This window comes from Osmerus mordax, chromosome 5 (genome assembly GCF_038355195.1).
Source record: "Osmerus mordax isolate fOsmMor3 chromosome 5, fOsmMor3.pri, whole genome shotgun sequence".
NCBI classification, from domain to species: domain Eukaryota; kingdom Metazoa; phylum Chordata; class Actinopteri; order Osmeriformes; family Osmeridae; genus Osmerus; species Osmerus mordax.
Genome location: NC_090054.1, coordinates 11,327,044 through 11,354,959, shown reverse-complemented (window position 1 = coordinate 11,354,959; position 27,916 = coordinate 11,327,044). Strand labels below are relative to the sequence as shown.

At 40.0% G+C, this 27,916-nt stretch overlaps 1 protein-coding gene across 1 annotated transcript in view; it reads left to right on the top strand.

Annotated features, from left to right (window-relative positions):
• The window catches only part of kcnh1a (potassium voltage-gated channel, subfamily H (eag-related), member 1a), a 30,451-nt gene extending 6,428 nt beyond the window's left edge, over positions 1-24,023 (top strand). The window contains exons 7-12 of the mRNA XM_067236133.1: positions 3,332-3,489; positions 3,711-3,982; positions 11,710-11,909; positions 13,209-13,461; positions 16,213-16,409; positions 23,154-24,023. Coding sequence (XP_067092234.1) covers positions 3,332-3,489; positions 3,711-3,982; positions 11,710-11,909; positions 13,209-13,461; positions 16,213-16,409; positions 23,154-24,023 — 1,950 coding nt within the window. The remainder of the gene's footprint in view (positions 1-3,331; positions 3,490-3,710; positions 3,983-11,709; positions 11,910-13,208; positions 13,462-16,212; positions 16,410-23,153) is intronic.
• The last annotated feature ends 3,893 nt before the right edge of the window (positions 24,024-27,916 follow it).

Sequence of the window (27,916 nt, the reverse complement as noted above, 5' to 3'; positions counted from 1 at the left end):
ATCTCTCACATTATATTGTCACTGTTCCTTCTGGCAAGCCCATCAACCTGCCTTCTGTCTTCTGTATTTCACATGCATCCTCACTAAACTATGGAGCTGTTTCAGTCAGAGACTCAGCCTTCATGCTGTTTTGACAACAAACAACAAAAACTCCTTGTTCGGATTTGCATTTACGACCATAACCTGCTTACAAGGAGATAAGCGAGAGAGGTTTTTTTGTCATTAAAAATTTCAAAAGCATTGAATAGTGCATTATTTCCTCCCTCTTTCTACTCTCAGGCTTAGACTATGGAGCCAATAGACTAGCTTATGGCGATTTAAGCTTAGAGAATATAACTTTGGTGTCAATTTTTTTTCCAGTATATAGCTCTGTTTCTTTATAATATGTCTGCTTTCATCTTGGGTTTGAGTGTTAGGTGTTCTGAGACTCAAGTCTCACTGAAGTGTAGTGAAAAGCATTGGTGGCTCTTTGGGGTTTTTTGGGGGGGAGGGCGGATTAGCTTCTGCTACTTACTCTTTATGAAATAATGTTTTGTCAGGGCAGTTTGATGATGTGTGTTATAATTGGACGTTGGGGGACTTATGATTCCTGTTCTGGAAGCTCTCTGTGGAGAGGGTTGTAGCTGCAGAAGCATAATTGGCCAGGCGTGCCTTAAACACAGCTTTTGTTAGCAGTAGCATTCAGCCAAATAACAGCCAAATGAGCAGTTTCCATTTTCACATAACTATTGTAAAGTTTTTGTGAAGTAACTGTAGCATGTAAAACAGGAATTATATACTTCGAGTGTAGTTATTTTGTGTGGTTTGAATCATAAGAATGCTATGTCTCCTTATTAATCTCAGTTGCTGTACAGGTTTAGCCAGGGAACCAGACCAATCTTTGAGTTTATGGTTTATTTGCTCTGGCAGATCGGTCTGACCAACCTCCTATTCAAACTGATTTCCACCCGGCCTGAAATACCAGGCTAATCACAACCGTTTATCATAGGCCAGGTTTAATATGATGACAGAGGAGAGCCGTTGAGGCATTTTCATGAAAAACCAAGGTTACGATTCTTTGCTCTGATTGGTTGTATTTATCCAATTATATTCAATTGTGTCCAGAGGCATTTTGGTCTGCGCCCATTGGTAACAGCCCTTGGATGTAGAATATGAACTGAAAGGTTCCAGACTTACTATTCGGAAAATTGGTCTGGCAATGCCAGCCAGGCTACTGAGGCTAGTACCTTAATGGTTACAAGTTTTGAAAAAGTATATTAGACAGAATATTAATTTATAAAATATACTCTGTGGCTAATATTATGCCACAGAGGTTTATTTACCATAGAGTATGTCAGGCAATACATCTTTAACATGTGCAAATACACCCCCCTCCCCCACATACAACACAAATCAGCCAATTCATAGTTTATTGTGTCGGGGAAAGGTCATATTTTAATTAACAGATTGTAAATTGGATTTATTGTCAATCCAATGAATTACTCTGGTCTCTTTAATATTAGTACACAAATGCGCACACATGCAGAGACACCCACAAACAAACACACACATACACACATATTTTTGCTCTTGTCAGTTGATATTAAGTTTTTCCCTGCACTGGTAGGAACCAGTCACTGGTTTGTCTACAGTGTGCATGTGTGTGTGTTTGTGTGTGTAGGTGTGTATGTGTGTGTAAGTGCTATGAAAGCATTAAATGGCTTGACGTGCTACTCAGACCCATCACAGACTGAGTCATTAACTCCTGAAGGCCATGTATTCACAGACATCACAGTGTAAAATGCTTAAAGGGCTAGTTATTCAGCAGTGGGCAGCTCTGTTCTTGCAAGTGCAGCATTCTGTCCCATTCTAGTCTTTCAACGTTTCAGCAGTCTTGCTGCTGACAGTAGAACACTAGGACATTCATAGTAAGCGGTGTTGTTCAGTGGTCACCTCTGTCTGATATTGGCAGTAGTGTGTTACTTCATTCATTTCTGCTCCATTATCATGCATTTAGACCTGTCTTTTGTTGGGATTTTGATATTTTCCTCTGGCAGTCGGGTCTAGTGGGGCGGAATGCTCTTACATTTACATTTAGCAGACGCTCTTATCCAGAGCGACTTATAGTAAGTACAGGGACATTCTCCCCGAGGCAAGTAGGGTGAAGTGCCTTGCCCAAGGACACAACGTCATTTTGCACAGCCAGGAATCGAACCAACAACCTTCTGATTAATAGCCCGACTCCCTAACCGCTCAGCCATCTGACCCTCTTAATTGGATAAAAAAAGAAAATGAAAAGACAAACCATACAAGTTGTATTAATGCAGGCAGTCAGTCATTGAAGGCATGAAGAAAAGATTATGAATGAATGTAGGCCTACTAAACATACTACTCCACCACACAGGACCCACATGTGAGGGGATGATGACTTCTAGCCTGTGATTCTTTTAGTTTTTGGGTAGCTTTTTCTTTAACATGAATATTATTTGCAGCAATGGACATGTGTGAAATCATCTGTTATTTTTTGGATCAAATGTCTCCTCTCTTCTTTTTGACCATGCTCACTTCTTTCTTTTCTTCCTCATCCCCCTGTTGTGTTTGCATGGCCCCTTCCTCCTCTGCCTGTGTTAATGTATGGAACGTGGAAGAACTGGAACCACCGGGCTGTCACTCAAGTAGGCCTTTCATTCTAAAACTCACTTTGAGTCGGTTTGGGTCTTTGATAACGATAAACATTGCATTACAATATAATGTGCTTTTATCAAGCGCTGGAGGGATCTCTCTTTCTTTCTAGCTTTTCCTGTTATCTCTGTCTCTCTAATACTTAGTCAGCTAAATATATTCATAAAATATAAGGTCAAATTTGTGTGTGATGTTTTGCTTGTGTACAAATGCTTAATGTCCAAGGCATTTTTGTAATAGAGTATGTTTTATAATATAATAAAATACATTGTATTTAAAGGGTTTTAATGGAACTGTCAGCATACTCTAATCATGTAAAGATGAGTGAAATAAGAATAACACATACTGCAGCTTCTCCACATTTTTTTAAAACAAAATAATGGCTTAACTCAACAAACGCAACTCAACTGGAACAAGCAGACAGACCATGTCAACATCCATTTTTTTTTTCTTTCAGAGATCTCCAAAAATCCATTCTTTAATCCTTCCCATGCTCCTTTCTTTTCCTTTCCTTATCTTTATATCCCCTCTGTCACCCACATTCTCTCTGCCCTTTCTATTTCTTTCTCCTTGTGCTCCCACCAATTATTGCTTTTATTACAAATGCCTCTTACCCTCACTGTACCCACCCTTTCCTCTGTTTCTCCCTCCCCCTCTCTCTCTTCAACAGGGGATCAGCAGTCTGTTCAGCTCTCTCAAAGTGGTAAGACTGCTTCGATTGGGTCGGGTTGCCCGTAAACTAGACCACTACATCGAGTATGGGGCAGCTGTTCTGGTTCTTCTGGTGTGTGTTTTTGGCCTGGCTGCCCACTGGCTGGCCTGCATTTGGTAAGATTTTACCTGATCAATAAATGCCCTACACACAGATTAATCTGTTCAGTCGTCCTAGAAATGACATTAAATAATCTCGCCATACTGATAATAACAATAACACCATTTGAAATAATAAAACAAGTAATTATTGGGCTAATATCATCAATCGATCTTTACCATTAAGTGAAAGACCCAACAAACACAAAATAAGCATGATCGTTGTCTCATTGGTACAGGTACAGCATTGGGGATTATGAAGTCATTGACGAGGACACCAACGTGGTTCGTACTGACAGTTGGCTCTACATGCTGGGAGAGACTGTTGGGACACCATACCGCTTCAACGCCAGCGGCTCTGGAAAGTGGGAGGGGGGGCCTAACAAAGAGTCTGTTTACATCACCTCCCTCTACTTCACCATGACCAGCTTAACTAGCATTGGCTTCGGCAACATCGCCCCCACCACGGACGGAGAGAAAATCTTCGCTGTGGCTATGATGATGATTGGATGTGAGTGACATTCCATTTTTCTTTCTGTGCTCCATGATGTGTGGATTGTGTGTCCATGGCCTATTCCTCAGAATTGTAAGAAATATACTTTTAGCCCTTTTTCCTTACCTTAAGCATCCCAGTTACTGAATGAATCTTGTTACTATGAGCAAGACTTCCTACAGACAGAATTTCCATTGGTTTCAGAACTTAAACACCATTACTGTAACAACATGTAAACAAATTTGTACCTAACTCAATCCAAAACATTTGTGTTTGTCAGAAAGTGCTAGTGGCCACAACCCAGTATTTACAGTATTACATTGAGCAAGAACAATGACGCACGACAATGAATGAAATGAATGAACATTTGCCTTGGAACATCATGTAGCACCAATTGTCCTAAGAGCCATGTCAAAAATGGATTCCATTAACTCAGTAGCTTATATCTCCATTCTCTGTCTGCATGGATGGCACTACTGTCACCCCAGACAGGGTACAGAGGGCATGGCACAGCAAGAACACTGAACCTGATCGAAACAGCTGCTCTAACATAAAACATTGAAGTCCTCCTTCAGCAATTCAATTTGTATGAATGTGTTCTCTGGTTTGCGATCATAGGGCTAATATTTCCATAATCTGATTGTTAGACTGGAATTCCATAAAATAGGGATTGGATCACCAGAGCAGAGATCATTTTTACCCAGTGATTTGACAGTTGGCTTAACACAGACAGGTCACGTTGCCTGACTATTGGATAAAACTCAGAAACCATTCCTAAAAAAAACAATTTAGATTTGACCAGAAAAATCATTTTCTTTAAAATCTTTGTTTATATTTCATTCATAAGGGTGGCAATCGTTATATAATGTTTCAAAATATATTTGTCCTACTGTACTTCATAATTCAAGATGCATGTAGAAGTACATTATACACAAAACAGGTGTGATTAAGATTATTAAAACAAGGTTTCTAAAACAAATGCAGTACCCTACTGTAATGCTCCATCTCCTGAGACAGCTATAACAATCACACCCGTTTTCGAGATCTCCGGTATTCCGCCTGCCTTGTTTTCTGCTCTGACAAGACAGGAACCTGAATATTTACGACACGCAGACTCATGCAATGTAGAGCACAAAAGATAGATCTGTTATGTATCCCTCTGAGTAGAGTAGCTGTAGAACAAAACCCAGGGGCGAAAAACAGGCACTGCCTGGATCAATTTAGCGCAACTCTCCCCGCAATCCCTCTGCAGTCACTCTCCACCTAGCTACCAGCTCTTTCAGCTGTTCTTCAACCCTGGTTTCCATGGTGAAGAGAGACTTCTGTCAAACTTTGTCAGAGCCAGTAGGAAATAGTAAGCTGTTGGCCTACTCTGAGTTAGGGCTCAAAGGAGTGTGCGTAATCATATCTCCAAGGAGCTGACACAACAAAAGTTGTCTCATGTGTTATAGAAATCTGATGATCTTCAAAGAACATAAGCAGAACACAAAGGGGACTCCTCTACACGGCTGAAGCCTAATCTATGTCTTTTCACTCTAAAATATAAATGTCCTGTGTTCTATTTTTACCGTTCTGCGGTGGATCGGTGTTGGCAGCCGAAGATCACAGCGACGACAGTGGAGGGCTATACATCTGTCCTGTTGCTATGGCAACAGCTGGCCTGGGGCATTGGTTTCCGACAACTGTCTTTAACTACCTTCAAATGCTGCAGCTGTTTACAAATACGATATCTTGCTAACACAATCTGATTTATAGACTGACTGGCTTTGCGGAGGGATTTTGAGATTTTCAGTGACGGAAGTGAGGTTGAGAAGTCTTGTTACTGAAAACAGGTTGAGCTGGGAGTAATCTAAAATTAGCCCGACTTGCAGGAATGGAGGCTCCTTGAGACCATGATAATCTTCTCAGTGACCCAACACTACATATTTATTGCTGACCTCAGGAGCTCTCAGTCAGTAGTGGAGGACTACAATAAATTACAGTGTTCCAACTAGTGAACACCTACTGTCAGGGGGGATTTGAAAGATGTAAGATTAATCATCAACCAAAACCTAACTATAAAGTTGTATCCAAACCATACCACCACTTCAAGCATACACAATAATTAGAATATTAATTTAAGCTTAATGTTCAGCAAACGGTTTGGTTGAAATATATATACATTTAGGCGGTTGAATATTCTTTGTTAAAACATTATTGCAAAGATCAAAATCCAAGAATGTCACTAGTATAGCAGGGGAAATAGGGTTTAGTTCACTCAGAGTGTGCTTTGAGAATCAGATGGGTACATTTCTGATATCCCAGACACACACCTGCATGCAAGCAAGCACACACACACACCACTCTGTTCCAATACACAATCACACATACAGTTTGCATCATGAAATCTTTCTATATCTATTCTATTCATATTTAATTCACTCTGGAGGCGCATAATGAAGAGTCCTCCTGGAATGACTGTTCATAGTTCCATGTACTGTACATGCTTGTACAATGTTTCAGGGGAATAAATATTGGATTATTAAATTCACAACATTGATTTCTCTATATACACTTCTCTTTCCGGCAAAATGCACAATAAGCTCACACATGAATGCATGTGCGCACACACAAACAAACGCACACACACACATATTCACATACAAACAAACACACAGGTTTACTACCTTCATCTAAGTATGATTAAAAGATGAGGGAGGCTTGTTCCCTCTCAGTCCCTTCCAGCAGGGCTAATTAGGACCTCAGCGCCAACAGACCACTGCATACACAGCACAGAGCAGGCACCAGATGCCTTTGATCCATACACACTCCAGGTGTTGCCTTCCAGTCCAACCACCGTGAGCTAGCACCGTGGCATGCTTCCAAGTCAAGTCACAAGCACCTTAAAGAAAGATGTGATTGGTGGAAAAACTGTGTCTCTCTGCCTGCTTGTCTGTTTATCTGTCTGTTTGTCTGTGTGTGGAAGAGACACTGGAGATGTTGCGTGCCAAGTAGATTAAAACCACAGAGTTGTTTACTGAGAAGTTAGAGTGAGAGTGAGTGAGAGCGCACAACTTGTGTGAATGACTGCAGTCAAATGGACCTTTGTGTCGTCTGATCTTCACCTTCAATCACAGACAGTGTCAACGTGATGATTTAATATTCTGTCACATACTGTCGGCTTCAAACGGCATGCAGGATAAACTCATGCAAGAACATCTTTATCTAACGAAGTTGAAAAATACACAATTTCCTCATTACTCTGGGACTATGTTGCAAATAAGTAAAACAAGAATCAAACATATTTTTTCCGATTGGAAATACAAGGGCTGTAAAATAAATTATTGATCTAGCTTATTGCAGTATAAAAGTCCTATTTTAATTGCTATTAACTGAAAATGATTATCTACAGTATGTATACTCATTATTGCCATTACACCCTCTGTGTGCATTATCATATGCCCGACACATTCAAACAAAGAAAAGAAAAACATATTTTGATGTACTGTCTTCAGGCGTAGTTTCCGAATATTTGTTTGGAGGCCTGTTCATCTTTCTTGGTGGCTCATAATGCCATGGATGTACTTTGAAGTCTTGTACATAACAGTACAGTGTTGAATCAGCAGTAGGGACTAAAATAGCAGTACCTGCTATTTTAGTCTCTTTGGCTGTTGGAGCCACTCAGCTTGAGAACCAAATCTGTTCTTTGCCCACGCATTTGATCTGGGCTCGACGTAGTTTATATTGCTGGTCTGCTTTGAAAAATGACTCCTATTGTGGCTTAGGCAGGTCCTTTCTCATGCTGTTATTCTAGTGAATAAGGGGTCAATGGCCACATCCACTTATGCATGGTTGGCACATTGCTTCATACTGTTAGACTATCATTTAACCCAATGACTTAGTTTGTGTGTGCATGGATAGCTACCAATCTTTACAATCCAAACTCTATTAGTTTCCATCGAAATAGCCATTGACCTAATAGATCTTTTCATGTAATAAATTATAAGATCAAGTGCATCATCTATAAACAGTGATTTCAAATGTGCACAGAAGCAGGTCCAATCCAGTGGTTCTGGTTTTCTATGTACATATATAGCTTGATACGAAAATTATGCTAGAAGTGAGTGATGTTGGCTGTCATCGATCATTGACAGAGCCTTTCTTTCCCATGATGGAATTGATAAAACATGAACTCAAAATTGGCAAAAGGATTAAATCAGTAGGAGCATCTAAATAGCACTATGCAACAATTTAGTTCAAACATAGTTACTGTCCATTGTTATCTCTGGGGCAGTAGGCTATTAAAGATTTTCCATTTCAGCATTCCAGTGAGACATTCAAATTGAGGTTGACGCCTGTAACGTGATTTAAATGCATAGCATCATTATGTATGTTCCTACCATTGATGGGACATCATGTCACATACTGCAGCAGTGGAAAGAATGATTGCTTTCCTCAAGGTCTTTTGTATCTTAATGGATGATTTCTTGCAAGGCACTTTCAACTTCAGCATTTGGCACTACAGTTTATAAACATTTCTTCTTCCTCCATCAGGAGGAAACCTATTGTTGTTTCATTTATTATTGTCGTTAAAGAGAGCAACATCAGGAATGGTCAGGAGCCTATGATTTGTTAGTAGATGCTCATAGTTTCTTCGAGGTACCCAGGACCTTTACGATTCTGCTGACTGCAAAATTCTGAAGGAGGAAATGAAACTCCCAGAGGGGGGACATCCGGAATATCCACGCTGTGGCCTAAACGCTTGCACACGGCAAAGTGTGTTTGACACTGATGGACATCTGCTGTCAGAGAAGCTCTTTGTTTCTGTCATATTTCTGTCTACTTTCCTAACTAAATCTGAAAGTATTCTTTTCCAAGCTTTGTCTCTTGACTACCCCAAACTTGTTTATAGCCTTAGTCAAAGCCAACAGGACTTAATGACTACAGACCCGTAGCCCTGACCTCTGTGGTAATGAAGTATTTTGAGCGCCTGGTGCTGGCACACCTCAAATCCATCACAGACCCTCTCATCCCTCTCACCATCATCCCCACCCTGCTTCAGGACAAGCTCTCCCAGCTGAACGTGCCCGACTCCACCTGCAGGTGTATCACAGACTCCCTGTCTGAGAGGAAGCAGTGCGTCAAGCTGGGAACACAAGTCTCTGACTCCCAGTCCATCAGCACCGGATCTCCTCAGGGCTGTGTTCTTTCCCCTCTGCTCTTCAACCTGTACACCAACAGCTACACCTCCAGTCATCCGTCCGTCAAACTCTTGAAGTTTGCGGATTGGGCTCATTGGGCTCATCTCTGGTGGGGATGAGTCTGACTATAGGTGGGAAGCTGACAACCTGGTGACCTGGGGCCTCATGTATAAAAGATTGCACAGCTTTCATACCAGAAGATGGCGTACGGCCAAAACTCGAAAAGTACCTACGCACAGAAATATTCACATGTATAAAACTGGTCGTACGCCAGGTCCTGCGCACCTTTCCTTTATAAATCGCAATCAACATGAGAATGACCGCACATGAACGAGCCACTGACCCCTCCTTGCCTCCTCCCATAAATGAATATGCAGATGGCCCATAAATGCGCTCCTGAGGTCATTTCTTTGTCTGAATGACCGTATTTCTTCAAATAAACGCCGCCCTCGAATAAACGCCGCCACAAAAATGAACGTTATTTAATAAACGCTTCGGCCTTTATTCGAAGAAATACGGTAAAATGGCTAAACACGCAAAAAAGAAAACTTTCACAGACTGTGAGATCGAGGTTCTGACAACAGAGGTGGAGGCGAGAAAATGTGTCCTGTTTGGCGGGCTGTCATCAGGTATTAGCGAAAAAAGAAACTCGGCAGAGTGGAAAACTGTCACCATTTGCGACCTTTCTTGTTTTTAACCTGTAGCACCTTGAGATTTAGCTAAATGTAAAGTGCATTACAAATAAAATCATTATTATTATTTTAGGGCCGTAAATGCTGTGGGTTCTGAGAACCGGACCATGGCGGCAGAAATTAAGAAAAAAAATGGTCCGATGTAAAACTTGAAAGTAAGAAACGAGTGGTGGCCCATGGTAACAGCATGGCAGCCATAGGGTTAGCGCGACATGCATATCCTGAGTGATTTTGTCGTTGTGATGGCGGATTAAACAGTAGCCTATATATCATTTCCCGTTTTGGCATTTTGATGTGATCATCCATCAAACTTTATTTTTTATGTTTTTGGAATAGTCAACGTCATAGAAGTATGACAGTAACTGTAGTGGAAACTTTATTTTGTAATGTTTGGTGAGTTTCGGCACTTTTCAGTTAGAATTCGCCATTTTACAGAGCCAGACAAGACTTTGCGGACGGTCCGCACATTCTCGCGTCTGCTCAAAACTTTCTGTGACGGCCCGCACATTCTTACGTCAAGTAAATCTTTATATATCACAAAGTGTGCGTGAAAACCAGCGTACGCAAGCTTTTTGTACATACGCAACGTTTATACATGAGGCCCCTGGTGTAGCCAGAACAACTTAGAGCTCAATGTTCTTAAGACAGTGGAGATAGTTGTGGACTACAGCCCCACTCACCTCCATAACCCTGTGCGACTCCCCCGTCAACACGGTGTGTTCATCCGCTTCCTGGGCACTATCCTCTCCCAGGACCTCAAGTGGGAACTGAATAACATCTCCCTCACCAAGAAAGCACAACAGAGGATGTACTTCCTACGGCAGCTGAAGAAATTAAACTTGCCAAAGACAATGATGGTGCACTTCTACATAGCCATCATTGAGTCCATCCTCACCTCCTCCATCACCATCTGGTACACTGCTGCCACTGCCAAGGACAAGAGCAGACTGCAGCGTATCATCCGCACTGCTGAGAAGGTGAACCCTCGGGGACCTGCACACCTCGAGGACCCTGAGGCGAGCGAGGAAGATTGTGGCCAACTCCTCCCACCCTGGACACACTCTGTTTCAGCCACTCCCCTCCGGCAGAAGGCTGCGGTCCATTAGGTCCAAAACCTCACGCCACAAAAACAGTTTCTTCCCATCCGTCGCTGGCCTCTTCAACAAGGCCAAGGGCTCACACTGACTTTAACACTTTATCTGCACAATGACACCCTGTCCTATTTGTATTTCTGTATTTTTATATTGTATATTATAGCTATTTTATATTTTATTTTATTCTACATTTTGACATACTTTAGCCCCTTAGTATTAGTTAGACTTTGTACCTTTAGTATAGTTAGACTTGTACACCACTTATTTAAGATTTATGCATCCTATATGTTGAATGTATTTCATGGCGAATAAAACCCTTTTTGATTCTGATTCTTAGAATACAAACTGTTTGTCACATTGTCTTTGTTATTATTGTTATGGATGCCTGTATTGTTCTACTGCTGACCTACAGTGACACTGTCACTGTAGCATTTCAATGACAACTGAAGTCTGGCATATGGTAACAATATTTTTGTCTGACTACTGGACAGTTGAGTTCTCAAAAAAGGTTACTTAAAAAAAAACAATTGGCATACTGTGAAATTAGGATTCAATTATGTTTTGAAGACATTTCCCCCTAAATGCTTTCAACACTGTAGTTAAAGAGTGCACTACTCCTTTAATATTAAATAAAACAATTGACATATAGTGATTACTAATACGTGATAATCCTTGTCATTTTTACTTTTAGTATAATAAAATGATAACCATTTCATTCAATTCCTATCTTTGCTTAACCCACCTTCTCAGTCATGTCATATCATCCTTATCTTCCCCAGCCCTGCTGTATGCCACTATCTTTGGAAATGTGACAACAATCTTCCAGCAGATGTATGCCAACACAAATCGCTACCACGAGATGCTGAACAGTGTCCGGGATTTCCTCAAGCTCTACCAAGTGCCTAAGGGACTGAGTGAAAGAGTTATGGACTACATTGCATCCACCTGGTCCATGTCTCGGGGCATAGATACTGAAAAGGTATCTCAAACTGTAAGCCAGATATTCATTACCTTGCATGCTGTTCCCATGTTGGCTTTTACTGCATGCTAGAGCTTGCACACTTGGTTTGTGTTAACGTGGTATTAGGTAGCAGACCTGAGCAAAACTTAAGTTGATTCAAAAAGACTGACATCATGCAGCACATGGTATTGTCCCAGAAGTGCACAAACAACCTGAGTCAGTTGGGAGTCGGGAGTAGGGAGTCAGTTGGGTGAGGGAGTCGGGCTAGTAATCCGAAGGTTTCCAGTTCGATTCCCGGTCATGCCAACTGACGTTGTGTCCTTGGGCAAGGCACTTCACCCTACTTGCCTCGGGGGAATGTCCCTGTACTTACTGTAAGTCGCTCTGGATAAGAGCGTCTGCTAAATGACTAAATGTAAATGTAAATGTAATGACATCGTTTACTCTTTGCCCAGGTCTTTTTTGGTACATAGTGGTTATTATGTGGGATTCATTGTGGTGTAGGTTTATGAATAGAGGGGGTGCATTTTTGTAAGTAAAAAGTTGAGTCAGCAGTTTGATGTGGCCAAAAGCAGCTTGATGACCTTTGATATTTACACAAAGAGTGCAAAGCACAGGGTTTCATCCTATTGATTGGCTTATGAAGCTTTATGTAGGTGTCCTGGTCTACAATATTGATACAAGCATGATTATTTTATTGACATCTTTTTTATTCTTCTTTGTTGGAGTGAGTGAGATTTATTTGCTTTGCACTACTTGTTAGTATCAGAAGTCTTTTGGCTAAATATACAAAGCAGCATGAACAATCCACATAAACCTAAACACTTTGCATAAAATGTTCATATTATTTAAATATTTTCAAGTATAAGAGCGTGTATTTGACTATTATTAGGCCAGCCCAAAACCCTTTGTCCCGCAACCAGTCCACCCATCCAATACACCAAGAATATTTCAAATGTTCTCTTTTTGAAGTGACATGTTGTACATACATACAACATAAAACTCTAAAGAATTGTCAATTGTGTGTGCTTTGTCTTACAGGGTATTATTTTGGTTACTTAATGTCATCACATGACGATGACAGGAAGTCCACTACCCACGTTTTAAGAACATTTCTGTTGCTGTTGCCCATTTCAATTAGGCATGGTCTGAGCGCACAAGTTCACACCATTGACTTTTGTCCTATGCTTTGAAATACTTGTGTTAATGTATGTAGGATTTGCCTCCAGGGGAATAGTTTTATTGTATAGCAGTGTCAGGGACAACTTCTCTCACTTTATTTCCTTTATTTCTCCCCACCCACCCTCCCCTCTTCAGGTGTTGCAGATATGTCCCAAGGACATGAGGGCAGATATCTGTGTACATCTCAACCGGAAAGTATTCAAAGAGCACCCAGCTTTCCGATTGGCCAGTGATGGATGCCTCCGAGCCCTGGCAATGGAGTTCCAGACTATCCACTGTGCCCCAGGGGACCTCATCTACCATGCAGGCGAAAGCGTGGACAGCCTTTGCTTTGTCGTGTCTGGGTCCTTGGAGGTCATTCAGGATGATGAGGTGGTGGCAATTCTGGGTGAGTTAACGGCCTTTGAGTGTTGCACTGTTCAAACATGATGGAACGTTTTTCTTGCACCTTTGTGTCGATCAATGTGCTATCGCCAGACTTGGAGATGACGACATCCAAGATACAAGTGTGGCAGGGCTGTCATTAGACCCTTTTTACAAGGGCACGTGCCCCAGTATAAATCTGCTGTGCCCCAGTAAAATCTAAAGTTTGAGTTTTAACAATTTACTTTATTAGTCAGTGCATTAATTTAGATTAAAATCCCAGAAAAAATTAACGCAGTATCCCAATCAAAGCTTGTAAAACTGTTTAACGGAAAACACAAACCGATGCACGCAGAATTCCATGTCAGCGCACACTTCTGAGCTTGCCAAATAGCCACAGCAGCACACAGAAGTCCAGGTGTCAGACTCGGCACACAAGTTAGAATTGAGGTAGGCTAAGAAAACATTATAAAACTAAAGATAGTTTCTAAATGATAGGCCTACCAATCATCTTATTTTGACTAAAACATAAAAACAATATTTCATGAAACTTAAAAAAACAGTATTTGTGCTCAAATGAATGCGAAAAATATATAGGGGCCTGTGCCCCAGTAGAGTTTTATGTCTAGAAACGCCTCTGGAGTGTGGCATCCTGACTGGGAGCAAATATCAACATCTTAACTCACAAATTGCAATGGGTGTGTAGCTGAGGCACAGGAGAACTGGTGTTATATCACCCAAACAAAATGGTCTCTGAGGGAGCAATACTATTATTACATAGCCGCAAGTAGCACAGCCATGGTTCTGTGTCAGGTCCTGTCCCTTACCTACTATTAGAGCTTCCTCTTTGGAATGATTGATATAGTTTTCGCTGGATAGTCTATGATAATGCGGCCCCAGGTGATAAACTACAACCATAAATCAAGTTCTTATCAACCTAATGGTACGGTAGCAGCAACCAAAATGCTAACATGTGCCATGTCACTGACCATTGCCCTGTCTAACCCACTTGAATAATGTTATTTCTAATGCTTAGCACAGTGGCAGTGACATACTGTCTGGCAGTGACATAATTTTGTGTTGATGACATTTCACTTAACATATGTCCACTGGTATAACGCCCAAAGGCGCTTCCCAAACAAAATAGTTTGCACATGAATTATTAAGATACTCTGAATTTTTTATTAGGTAATTGAACCAACTGAGTGGATGGCCCTCTGCCTGTGAATGTCTTGTAATTTTTTTTCTTCATCTTTTTCGTGTTTTGGGGGTGGTTGTCACAGCTATTACCAGCTTGTCACCTTCCATATGCTGGTAATATTGTAGCTTTGAATCCTCTTTTTCCAAATTTACATTTAGGATTAGGAATATGCAAGCACAATTTTATTTTACTAGTTCTATTGTGTCTGTTCAAACTAAGCAAGCATACAATTCACCACATGCACTGTACTGTAGCACTCACCTAATTGAGCCATTCTACTGTATTGTAGTTTGAGATATTCGATTTCCACACATAACCTTTTACCGTATGTATGTCCCAGAGGAGTGAATGAGTAAGAGCTGTATGGTACAGTTTCACATTTCTTAACCAAAAAGGCCTTGATATTTTTTGTGCTTGTATGTTTATGATACATGGATAAAGGGCTGATTTAGCATTTCACAACACAATGAACCAGGGCAGTGTACTGTGCACAAAGCATTGGATGTCAGAATGTTCGTGCCAGTTGGAGGTTGTGTTTGTTTGTTCCAAGGAGTTGATCAAATGCAACATGTCTGGGAGCTGTGCTGTTTCTGACAGTCATATGTCGGTTGGATCGGCAACCATGGGAGCAGATTATGAATCATTTGAGTGTTTTCAGACTACAGTCACTCCTAGAAGATTCTAGTAGCTCAATTCTAAGATATTTGGAATAACTTTTGTTTTACATTTGTTTCCACATTTTTGCCAAATGAAGTAATTGTCTGTCATGTAGTTCCTGCTCCCATTTCTATCCCTGCTTAATTATCCCAGTCAGTTAACCTACTAGATCTATCCTGGAAACACAGGACATCTTTAAGATGAGTATATAGTATCTTGTCTTTTAAATCCAACATTTACCAATTCCATCAACAAGCCTCCACTTTCCTGCTCTCTGAAGCCACTTGTGTATATTTCACCTGACCAGACGGTTCATCTGCCATCAGCTTCCTATCCAGAGGAGTCTGGTTCTTCTCCTTGAACTTTCTGTACAAGACTTTGGCTGAACAGGTCTGAGTGCTGCAATATTCAATGCTCAGAAACCAGATGTTCCTGTGCTACGATTGAGTGCCCTCTCCCACTGTCTCTCAAAGTGTGTCTTTTTAAAGGTGTGTCTTCTGACATGAAGACATTTTCTCCTCCATGTATTCTGAATATCCAGTCTCGGACGTTACAAGGGATTCATTGTCCAGTCAGTTGGGCTTGGCTTACAAATGTAGATGCAAAACTTTAGGGGAGTTTGAAAGTATATAAGGTGCTTTGTCTGTCGCTGGCATGATTTGCCAGCGACAGACATTTCTGCACCCCAAACACTTTTACCTTCTCTCTCCATCTCCATCTCTCATTCATGTCTTCAATAAATCTTTGACATTTATTTTAGTGGGTGGTCTGTTCTTTGAGAAATTGACTTTGTATATATTCCACTGAATTATGGAACTACTTGTCCAATGGGCTTGTGTTAGAGAATAACCCCTTGGTGTTAGGTCATACAAGCAACTTATTTTATGATTTTTTTTCTTCTTTTTTCTACTCCTACAGGCAAGGGAGATGTTTTTGGAGATGTGTTCTGGAAGGAAGTGACACTTGCTCAAGCTTGTGCCAACGTGCGTGCATTGACCTACTGTGACCTCCACGTCATCAAAAGAGATGCTTTGCAAAAGGTTCTGGAGTTCTACACCGCCTTCTCGAACCATTTTTCTCGGAATCTGCTGCTTACCTACAACTTGCGAAAGAGAGTGAGTATTATTTTTGAGTTGCATCTTCTCTCTCGCTGAATATTTCCGTCCTCCCTGCCTCACAGAGAAACATTTTTCTCATCTAATTTACGGTTTTCATGTCTCTCCGATATGTAACCCTGGCTTCATCAATGCTCTGTTTTCACTCATGTCTAAAAAACCCACTTAAAGGATCCGTTAAAATAACAGTGATATTCAAATATATATTTGATTATGTGCTGCTTAGTACTGTTTTACTATAGTCCTGAGATACTTTGTACGTGTAAAACATTGCAATCCGTTTCAGAAATGTTTAAACACAAGCTTTTCCAAACATGAGGTCTTCTGATGAAACATTATTTTAATGCTTCTCTGAGAATGGCAGTGGATCAGGTGGAGGGCTGTGTTGAACACTAATTGCTGTCATTAGGTTCAAATTGAGGGATGCTCACGAATGAAATACAATAAAGACTGCCAACATAAAGAATAGTGTGCTCGTGTCTGCGGAAAAACATGTGGTCATGGATCACACAGCTGAGCCTCTGTGGGGGAAATGAAATAAAGGGCACATCTACGGATGCTGTTCAGGATTACTAGTGAGTGTGCTAGCAATTGAGGAATATTGATGAAAGGCTTGAATGTAAATGAGTGCTGCACACAGTCCCACTGTGTCCATTTCCCTGTCCTGCCAATTGTTGAATTAAGACACAGAAGAATAATAGGCTGACAATTCCTCTTTTAATATGACTAAATAAATAGAAATACATCAGTCAGTTTTAGCAAAACCATACCTGTATTCCAAACATAAGAGCTGAATAGAGCTGTACGGGGAAATCGTGAAGCACTTTCACCAATGTTGACATTTTAAGTGCTGAATGTCATTTAGAATTGTGTCTAGCTGATCTTTTTGGCATATTATGTGGGTGTGATGTGAAAACTGATGTTATTATGAGCTCAACTTTTACACTTACCTGAAAACTGATGCTGTGTCTGTACTCAGTGGGAAAGTGTGCTCGTTGCTGTAAAGTACTTGCTGTCAATGAGCTCTTGGAGGGCTGCCTCTGGCAATACGATCAATAATGCTGCCTTGAATATCAAATGACTGGTTTGAGGTAACTTGAGTAAAGGAGAGAGAGAGAAGAGAGAGAGAGAGAGAGAGAGAGAGAGAGAGAGAGAGAGAGAGAGAGAGAGAGAGAGAGAGAGAGAGAGAGAGAGAGAGAGAGAGAGAGAGAGAGAGAGAGAGAGAGAGAGAGAGAGAGAGAGAGAGAGAGAGAGAGAGAGAGAGAGGTGTGTAAACTGTAATCTAATATATGTATTCCAAGCAGCCTCTGAAAACGGCTTGTCAATTGTTATTATATGTAATATATATATATATAGATACAGTATCTAAAAAATGAAGGTCCCTCTGAATTTACCACAGCATATTAACGATGTGAGTTCTAAAAACAGGAGGTGTACTGAGTCAAGGCTAAAATGTTACTCACTGTTAACTGGTTTAGGACATACTGGAAACCCAGAACAACACTGAGAATTGTTTCGTTAAATGATTCATACATTTAATATAGATAAGATACCTTATACAGACATGAAATGCTAGGGGGATTTCCTCTGGGGAGAGGTAATCAATGTACTCTCAGCCCCCAAAGTACTATGTCTCCGTAATTAGAACCAGGGAGGCAGCAGGTCCTAAATATGCCCTTGACTTGGAGATCTTTAGAGGTCTAAGGTCATAGTTTTAATCATCAAGTTGGGTTAGTCACATCATCTAACAAGGTCTAACTAGATTTAATGTATCCCAACATATTTTGAAGACCATAGCCAGCCCAATAACATAGACCATTGATTCGACTGTATCTTTGGCAATATTTAGTTTGTAATAGATCTCACATTAGCCAAACTAGACACACAAAATATGCACTTTCATTCTTAAATGCATGTCAAGTAAAAACAATGTTTAAGTGCAGTGCATTTGCAACTAGGAATTCCCCAATATCCAGGGTCCCAGTACTTAATTCACAAGAAATGTCCCAAACAACCTCTTATATACAGTGTACATACCTTGATCGTAGGAGTCACATAAAAAAAAGCTGATTCCAGTTTTAGCAACACGTGGCCAAGCATCTGTGTAACACTGACCAGTGAAATAATTTACAATATAATTTTGAAAAAAGATGGCTGATATTAGATCTTTCAAGGTCTCTTGTCTCAACTGACTTAATTAAATAAAATAGCATTTGATGATGCAACATTTTACCAGGGATTTATTTGTTTACCTAATGCTTTGACCAAGCCAGCCCCACACTCTCTCTGAGGTGAGAAATTCCTGAGGAATTAGTTACCTGTGTATTTGATCTTACTGATGATAATTGTAGAGTGAAACACCTACAATTACAGTGTCTGGATCCCTAGGCACACGCACACACCTTTCATCATCTTGTCAAGACAATTCAGTGTAACCATGAATAATCACTGAAAACACAAAATTAAGTTGTAATACTCCCACCCCTTTAGGCCGTCATAAACTTTAGTACTTGAATTAGGATTGATAATAAATCCTGAAGGTAACGGGTGTGCGCCTAATGTGCACAAAAACTGCAAAAAAGTAGTTCCTATGTAACTGCAATGTTGTTACAATAGGAATTGACATGTAGTTACATGGTAGTTAATGTAACCTTTCTGTGAAGTGTACATCTATCTATTTATCTCCATCCATCCATCTATCTACTGTATCTTGGCATGACAAAAAATATAACAGAAGTTAACATCTGGTAAGCAATCTCGTAACTATTCTCAAGAGTGAAAACCATAAGAGAAAATATGTAAACAAAGCAATGCTTCAGTGCTTTAACGCTAAACCCTTGAGTCCTCCGAACAAATTCAAGGAAAAAAGAATTGGTTCAACGCAGCCATCTTGATTTCTTGAATGTCGCATCCATGTCTAGGTTTAAAAAGACTGGGGCTAGAATAGCTACTGTTTCTCGAAATATAATCTATGGTTCCTCCAGGAACGAAAAAAACATGAGCAAGGGTTTCCCTTTGTTCTGAGCAGGGTAGTGGACATTTCTAAGGCAGTAGACAGTCTAGAAGTGATCTAGACAGTTTCATTATATTGGCAATTTGGTTTCAGTGCAAAGCTGAGGAAGTAAAGATGTGGAACTGATTTAACATCTGTGGGGTTTCTGGTTACTGCTCTGAGACCATAAGATAGACGTAAACCCCAAATAGCTCCAGAGTTTAATCTCATCTATGGCGTTTGTATAATTTGAAAGGCTTAGTGTAAGACAAACTGCTTCTGTGATGGCAGGGACATATGGGCTAATTAAATGAATAATTCACCTAGTCATTCAAGTGAGAGGTGGAAGAGACAGTAGAACATGTGCAAACAACAAACATGTGCCCCAATTAGATAAGAAGTTTAGCTATAAAATGGATGGGACATTGATTTACAGTATTATCGATCTGACAATGCATCATTTTTTGTGTAATTTTTGGGTTTAATTATTCATTAACACCGCACCAAAGGACTTTCAACTGCAAATCAATGTTTGTGTCTCATAAATCAGCAATATACTTTACCAACATAAAAATACTTTTATTTTAAAAAAATACAACATTTTATGGTTAAAAGCATTCTCAAATAATATTACCGGGTACACGGTACTCATGAACTGTACTGTGCCATTAGCCCCGACTAACTCTCTTTCACCAACCGTCTCTGGAGGAGGGGATCCCTCACTGAATAGCAAAGGTTTATTCAATTTTTTCTCCTCTTGTGAGTTTTTCTGGGAGTTTTCCTTGCCTTCCTTGAGGGTTTAGGTTGGTTATGGGGAAGTTCTATGTGCGTATGTGAATCCCTCTGTGACATTGTTTGTAAAAAGGGCTATACAAATAAATGTTGATTTGATTTGACTAACACACTTAAAAGGTTGGAAAGTACAGTTCCACATTCTGTTTGCATGTGCAATAAAACCTACAGTTGAATCACTGCCCTGACAGGCTAATGTAAACCCCCCAAAGCCCCAATCTGATCTCCCTCTGTCCGTTCCTGCAGTGTCAGCACACCCACTGCTGAGAAGAAACCTGCTGAGCTGCCGTTATGCTCTCTTCCCGCCCTTACGGGCAGCAACTCTGCAACCAAGAAGCTAAATAAATAACAACACCATTTCCTCATCTTCACAAGACATTATACACCTCCCTGAAAATAATGAACCTAATCAAGCAAATGAAGTGAAACCTCAAGTAAAACACATGCCTTGTACTCTGGGAGACAGCATAGTTTATTTACAACGTCAAAGACACATCTTATATAATTCCAACCACCACATCTTAAAGAGGCAGAAAGGATGGAGTACACTAAAAGACGAAAGAGTGAATGTTGAGAGAGTAGGGGGGATGGGTGGCCGGAGTGGACAGGGGAAAGCAGTGCGTGCTGACTGAAGTTGTAGTGACAGTTTCCTTCTCTTGCATCTGCAGTGTGTTTAATAGCTGAGGGCATATTTATAGGGCTAAACTAAACTCAAATGATTAATGTAGACAGCCTGCCTCCCTCTCAATAGCATCAATCTTACCTAGAACTGTACGGATGTGTAAGAAAAATGTCTTGTTTTACCAGACCATTTCCTGTGTCTAGGCACAATACCAGACATTGACAGAGGACTATGTGCTAGGTTAATGTGTACAATGAACTAATGAGAAAATACCTGATAGGGGTCATGTTTAACTGGATATAGAATGGTAAAAACTGGATATAGATAGATTGAAATGGAAATGTTTCTAGTTGTAAAAACAAAGTTCATAGACAAATATCTCATAAACATTCACTTTTCGGGGACTGAAGGAATGTGTACAATATAGAAGTGAATAAGCTTGATATGGAAAACTAGACATTAAAACAATGTAACTTTCCTACTGTGGATTTCACTTGTTTCCAGGCTGTTCAAACTCAGGACAAGCTGCACTGCAGTCTTGGCCTTATTGACATGTTTTGCGCCCCTCCCCATGATACAGAAGGTGACCTTTTGCCATGTGGATCCTTCACCAGAGTTGGCCCTTTGTGTGTAACCCTTTCGACCTAGTCTATTTGGCTCAAGTGCACCTTGTGGTGCTGAACAACACCTTGGTCCACAGCCGACAGGACTGCCAAATTTGGCTTTATGTCTCCTCCAACAGCATATGTTGGGATATTTTATAAATACAATATTTACAAATAAAATACAAATCCCAAATAGTGTAAAATGTCGCTAACATCATGCATGGTTGGCTGGTAGTTGTAAAACATATTTCGTGTAAATCTCGGTAATAGTAGCAAGAAATATATAATATATTAATTGATCAGATTTAAAGGCAAATTTGAAGCAAATATAAAAGTGTGCTGTTGCATTTGGACATTGTTGTAGTTCAAGTTAGTTGCAGCTGTAGTGAAGGGTTCAGTTAAAGTAAAATTGTAATTTAAACTATTCAGAGCTGTATGTGGTTTCCTGAAGTATGCTTTCAGAAGTGCATTTGATATGCAGAATAAAAACAGAACAGTTTTCATGCCCCAAATTGTCTATTATTATTGATTAATTTAAACCATTTATTCTGACTTGTGAAAGGCCGTGTACATGGGAAAGTGAGGAAGCTATTCCTGAGTAAAAGGCTTTCTGGAATTTGGGAAGTGAAAAGAGAACATTGCTTTCAACCTGGCTAGATATTTTATGCTTTTGATAAAAAATGTAAGAGCTGCAAGGCAGAAAGATCTGTAGTTGCCAAAAGTCTTTCTCCTGACACAATGACAATCTACAAAGAGAGACACTTCATTATATCTAATTAATGTTTATTTGAATATCTGTTTGTTCTAAACAAAACCACACAGTTTATTTTTATTTAGCCTAGTCTGATGTCTAGTTTGATTACCTATTTTATTAACGTTTATGTAATATTTGTACTTTTTATCCAAGAGTACGTTAATTAGTTATACTTACAAAAATCCAGCATCTTAATTTAAAATGTATTTTAGCATTGTCATCTTGGATGGATTGTCGAATTAAGAATCATATTAGCAAAACAATCCCAGCTGCAATAAGACCAGAGTGGTCTCAGCAATAATTTCGTTCAGTGGGTTTTATGGCTAACTTGAGTGCTTGGTTCATAAAACTGACTAAGCCTATGTTAGCATAACAGCCCCATGAGAAATTAACAGTTGAGCCACAGGCAAGATATGAACTTCAGAGCTATTAGAATATTCTCTTTGTTGACCTTTATCAAGCTCACAGATGTCTTAAAATGCATTCAAGAGGATTTTATTTACTCCAAACGTGAGAATTGAATACATTCAAAAATGTATTCAAAGCTAAAGTGTAGATGTTGGTTAGTCATTATTTAAAGGAGCAGGACTTTTAATCCAAACAAAACATTGAAGTGATACAGAACTCTTCAAGACTGAATAACACATCCACATCCTTTGGTATTTGGCATTTGATTGTGACGTGGTGCTTTGCTCGAGGGTTTTCAAATATCTTAACAGCCTCTAGAGAGGTGAAATACATGATCTATTAGCAGACCTGTTCCACCAGAAAAAGGAGTAACACTATTCATTTTAATAATGCAATTTTATTGAGATTCTGTATTCTAGGTATGTCTCGAGTATACACAAATGTGTTGAAGTCCGTGTTCATGTCAATCCACTGACAGTATAAACTGACATAACTGGACTTATGATCTGTGGTTATGATGTAAACATATAGGCCTTTTTGTATGTTGATGAAGGGTCTTTTTCTTTGGCAGATTGTGTTTCGAAAGATCAGCGACGTGAAACGGGAGGAAGAAGAACGCTTAAGGCGAAAAAACGAAGCTCCATTGAATCTCCCTCCAGACCACCCCGTGCGTCGGCTGTTTCAGCGCTTTCGGCAGCAGAAGGAGGCCCGTGTAGCCGCTGGAAGTACAGACGCCTCCGAACATGACCTGGAGAAAGGATCAGTATGTGTGGAGCCTACTTTCAATCAGGATGTCATAGCGACCACCAGCATTGTCACAGTAACAGAAAGCCCAGCAACACCTATTCCAAGTGTGTCTGTCTCCTCCTCCTCCTCTATGTCTGGCACCTTGGACAAGGCCAAGCTCCAGGCATCGACTTCTGTTGCCTTTGTAGGCATCCGGCACTCTGAGCCTGCTAAGGTCAAAGGTTGGGGTCGATTCAAGGATTCTATGTCTAAGCCGGACAATTGGAACAAGGTTTCCAAAGCAGAGTCCATGGAGATCCTTCCAGAGAGGACCAAGGTACATGATTCACAGACATCCCTCAAGAAGACGGACTCCTGCGACAGCGGTATCACCAAAAGCGACCTTCGTTTGGATAACATGGGCGAAAACTTGCGAACCCCCACGCAGGACCGCAGTCCTATTCAGCTTGAGGCCAAGCATGCCTTCTACCCCATCCCAGAACAGACACTCCAGGCTTCCCTCCTGGAACTCAAGCTGGAGCTGAAAGATGACCTGAAGGCCCTGAATACTAGAATGTCCAGCTTGGAAGCCCAGCTTGCAGAGGCACTTCGGCTCCTGAAAGCCAGGAAAGCTGCGGCCGGCTCACCCAAACCACTGTTCGAGATCTCCCGACCTACCTCACCTGAGTCAGATAAGGAGGACATCTTCTCTTAAAGAGGAAAAGAGGTTGGTGAGACCTAAGGACAGTTGTGCATGCTTAGCTGAGGCCCATTACTCGGTGCCTTGCTGACGCCTGTGCATTCACTGGTCGACAGAAGTGCAATGCGATAAGCGCCGCACTCGTATCCTCTCAAGGAAGTCATATAGGTTGTAGCCCTTGCAGCTATGATTGGACTAGTGGTCGCCAAGGAGATATTGGGATCCATACAAAGGTATGGATACAGTGGCCAAGACCACCTTGGGTTTTGGAACCAAAGCAGCATTACAAGCTTAGAAAACCTGAGGAATGCGACACACTCACAAAATGACTTTTGTTCATGGTACGCCAAGCATCAGCCGTGCCCGTTGCTAGCGAGCATTTTTATTTTAGAATGTAACAAACAAATCAGTGTTTATGTTCATCTTTTCAGAATCTCAATTTATATACTTCAGACAAGGTCAGGTTGCATCAAACAGCCTTCTTGATTAGAGTCATTTTCTCACTGACAATGATCCATTTCCTCCTCCTGTAATAATCTTTTGTTTACATTTATATATTTGCCACTAATCTTATAGACTGTAATAGATAGGTAGGGGAGGAAAGTGTACGGTAAATAAGTTATTACCACTTACATGTGCTTATCTAAAGTCTGTCACCAAGCTATGGGTGTGAGATGCAAATCCATTTGCTGGAAGTAGGTTTGTTTCATAACAGTGTACTCCAATGATGGACACTTTGTGCCTGTGAGTTTAGCATGGAATAAAGCTGTTGGTGTGTCTCACAGATATCAACAGGGACTGTGGCATATCAAATCTGTAAAATATCCTTGATAGTTGGTTGCAGATATATGTATATTGTACGGCATTTGATTGAAGACGTCTGAATTCTTACTTCAAAAGTTGTGATGTACAAGCCGTAAAATAATAAAGATTAAATTTAGGGCCAAGACATTAAAGTTTTGAGGTGAAAACTAGATTTCCTATTTGGATATACCATACACACCAATGCAACGCATAGGTCTCCACACTTAAATCATAGCAATAATTATGGATATATTTCTGCTTTGCAAATCTGTCCTACAATGAAATGAAGTATACTGTGTGTGATATATTGTAATTACTGCAAACCATTGTTGGTATTAACCAATATTCGAAGCAAGTCACACAGGAATGCAGACTTCAGAATATACTGAATGACTCGAATAAGTCACTGAGTTCAGAGGAAGTGCATGTATTGCTGACATTGCTAAGCAATAATTATGAATTGCTACAATGTGTTCAACCAATGAACTTGTTTGTGTCTTTATAATACTGAGAAGTGAAAGTTGGGAGAATTAAAACATTTTTTTTTACATATTATAAAGTCTGTCATGCTGTACAGCATCTCCAAACTGTGGGTTCCAAAAGGTCATGCAGAGAAAACAATGGCCTATACATAATTATGAACTTGCTCCACATGGCCTCTATAAATGGGAGAACCAGTGAATAAAATCATAACATAGATCGGACCAAGCAGCTTACCTCCACTTACTTCGTCACTGACATGACATCTTGTAAAGTGGCACCTTTTTTTCTTAAACTTTGCTAAAACAATGTGACAGTTTGAGTCCTAACAGTTAGATCAAGGAATCACGTAGACTAGAGCTTGTTTGAATATTATCTTAGGAATGAACCATTGTGTTCAGTGAACCATCCTAAAATGTGTACTCAAGGACACACATTATTAACTTACCTACGCATAATGTTTGAGTTTCAATTCTAAATGAAATTGGCGAAAAAACTTTATTTGAAAATGAGTTTTTGGTCTTTCAATTCGAGCATGTAAGGTGGAACAGTATGAGAGTGGTGCAGTTCAAGCTATTTTATCACGTCTGGATGGGATGTAATTTTTGAAACTACACTATGCATTACATAGCTCAATTGTTTCAATATATTATAGCATGCTTTGTAAAATGTGTGCTCTTCCACAAAATGTCCCTGGGTTTGACAAGTGTTCACATTTTAAATGACTATGGGGGTTAAAGACTCAATGTTTTACTTCAGACAAATAGGGTTCATGTTGGGCTCACACCAGATTGCATTAAAACATTTATAACAAACCTGCCATGATAATAGCAGACCTGTAAATAATGAGTTATAGTGGGGGGCACCATCCACAATTCAATACCAGAAGTTAAACTTTGATCCAGATGCTCCATTACAAGATATCAGTGACCATCCTGTTGCTTTTTCTGCCTGTCTGCATACCAAGCCAAAAGCACAACATTGTCAACCCATAGCTTGCATATCTAGTCTCCATCTGTTTCTTGTTCCTGACACATAGCTCTATGGCTTGTTTGCACAGAACTATAAAGTCGGTCAACACAGCCTGAATTAGCATGATAGATAATAGCCCCAATACATTACACCATTTTAGATTTACTCCAAATCTTAAAATATTGAAACATCTGGCTTTTGTCTGCATTGATAGTTAGTGCCACTGATCTTGTGGTGTGATTCAATCATCTTTGAGTTGTATCTGTGTTATATCTTGGAAATATTGAGTAACTCCCTCTAAAAGAATGGAAGAATAATTAGATGCGGATCCATTTATTACAAGAGCTTTGTCAATGTGATTGATTTTTCATGATATACAAATGATAATGATGGATACTCTATAACAATGATGCATCACGTTGGCTAAAATGTCAACAACTTGCCTAAAAAGATTACCTATAGAAAACCAGTCAAAATGAACCCCTGAGGAACTACTTCAATAAACCATGTTAGCATCTATTGCATTAATGCAACTCTTCCATGTAGGCTGTAGTTAGATGGAAGCTTTAAAGCCGTCTGGTTACATATAGTTACGTATCTCTAACTTCCTGCATGAGCCAATGAGCATAATCATGTAACCCGTTATACAACATCCCCATCCCCATATGCAGTATGTCTTGTCATGCACCAAAGTATCTACATCAAATGTTGCACTTCTGAAAGACATGAGCATGAACACTCGTTGAACAATGTGAAACTGTTTGTGGTCTACTGCTCAGGTGTTCTTGTAGCACTTTGTAACATTACTATGGAATGTCATGTTAGAAGAGAGTAAAGTGGCCGACTATGAGGAAACTCATGTGATTTATGCACATGTTGGTAGATAAATACATTTTCTGTGATGAAACATGTACTTGTAAGCACAAAGAGGTATTTGTAATGTAAACTGCTATTTATTACAATAAATATTTTATATAAATAACAGACTTTTTACTGTTTATAGGAAACACCTCAATATGAACAATCACAACAAAAATGTACAGCAACATATTGGGACCATCTTAGCCAGAGTTAGTTATGTTGTGTTAACATTCAGAAACATATTGTCTAAACAGCCATATTTTCATAAAATGAAGTCAGTACATGCTTGTGCCAGATATTTTTGAATGTGGGCCCCTTAATGAGTGATGACATCCTGTATTCCCAGATGACAAAAATAAAACAAAAGACAGATCCAGAGATTGAAAAAGGGCTACCATTTAAAGGAGAAAATGCTTATAATACACAGTGGTGCACAGGGTCAGTGCCAAAGATTAAGTACTGAGTGGGCATTTGACACATCATTAAACATGAAAAAAACTGATGACAAACAGGGTAGACAAATGAAGGATGGGCTTCTCTTGAAGCCATTACCTGTGATGAAATTATTTTTGTACAGATAATCCTTCACTAATAGGGTTGCATGTCTTACCATAAGCTATTTAAGATTTAAATCCACAGATGTATTCTCTTGACAGAGCTGTTTACAGAGCTGATCACAGACACATGTAAGTCCTTTCAGTGTTGTTGTAATTAAGCAGGATTCCTCTCTGACATCTCAAACTAATCTGATTTAGAGACACTGTTCTGATGCTACCTTAGAGACAGATATA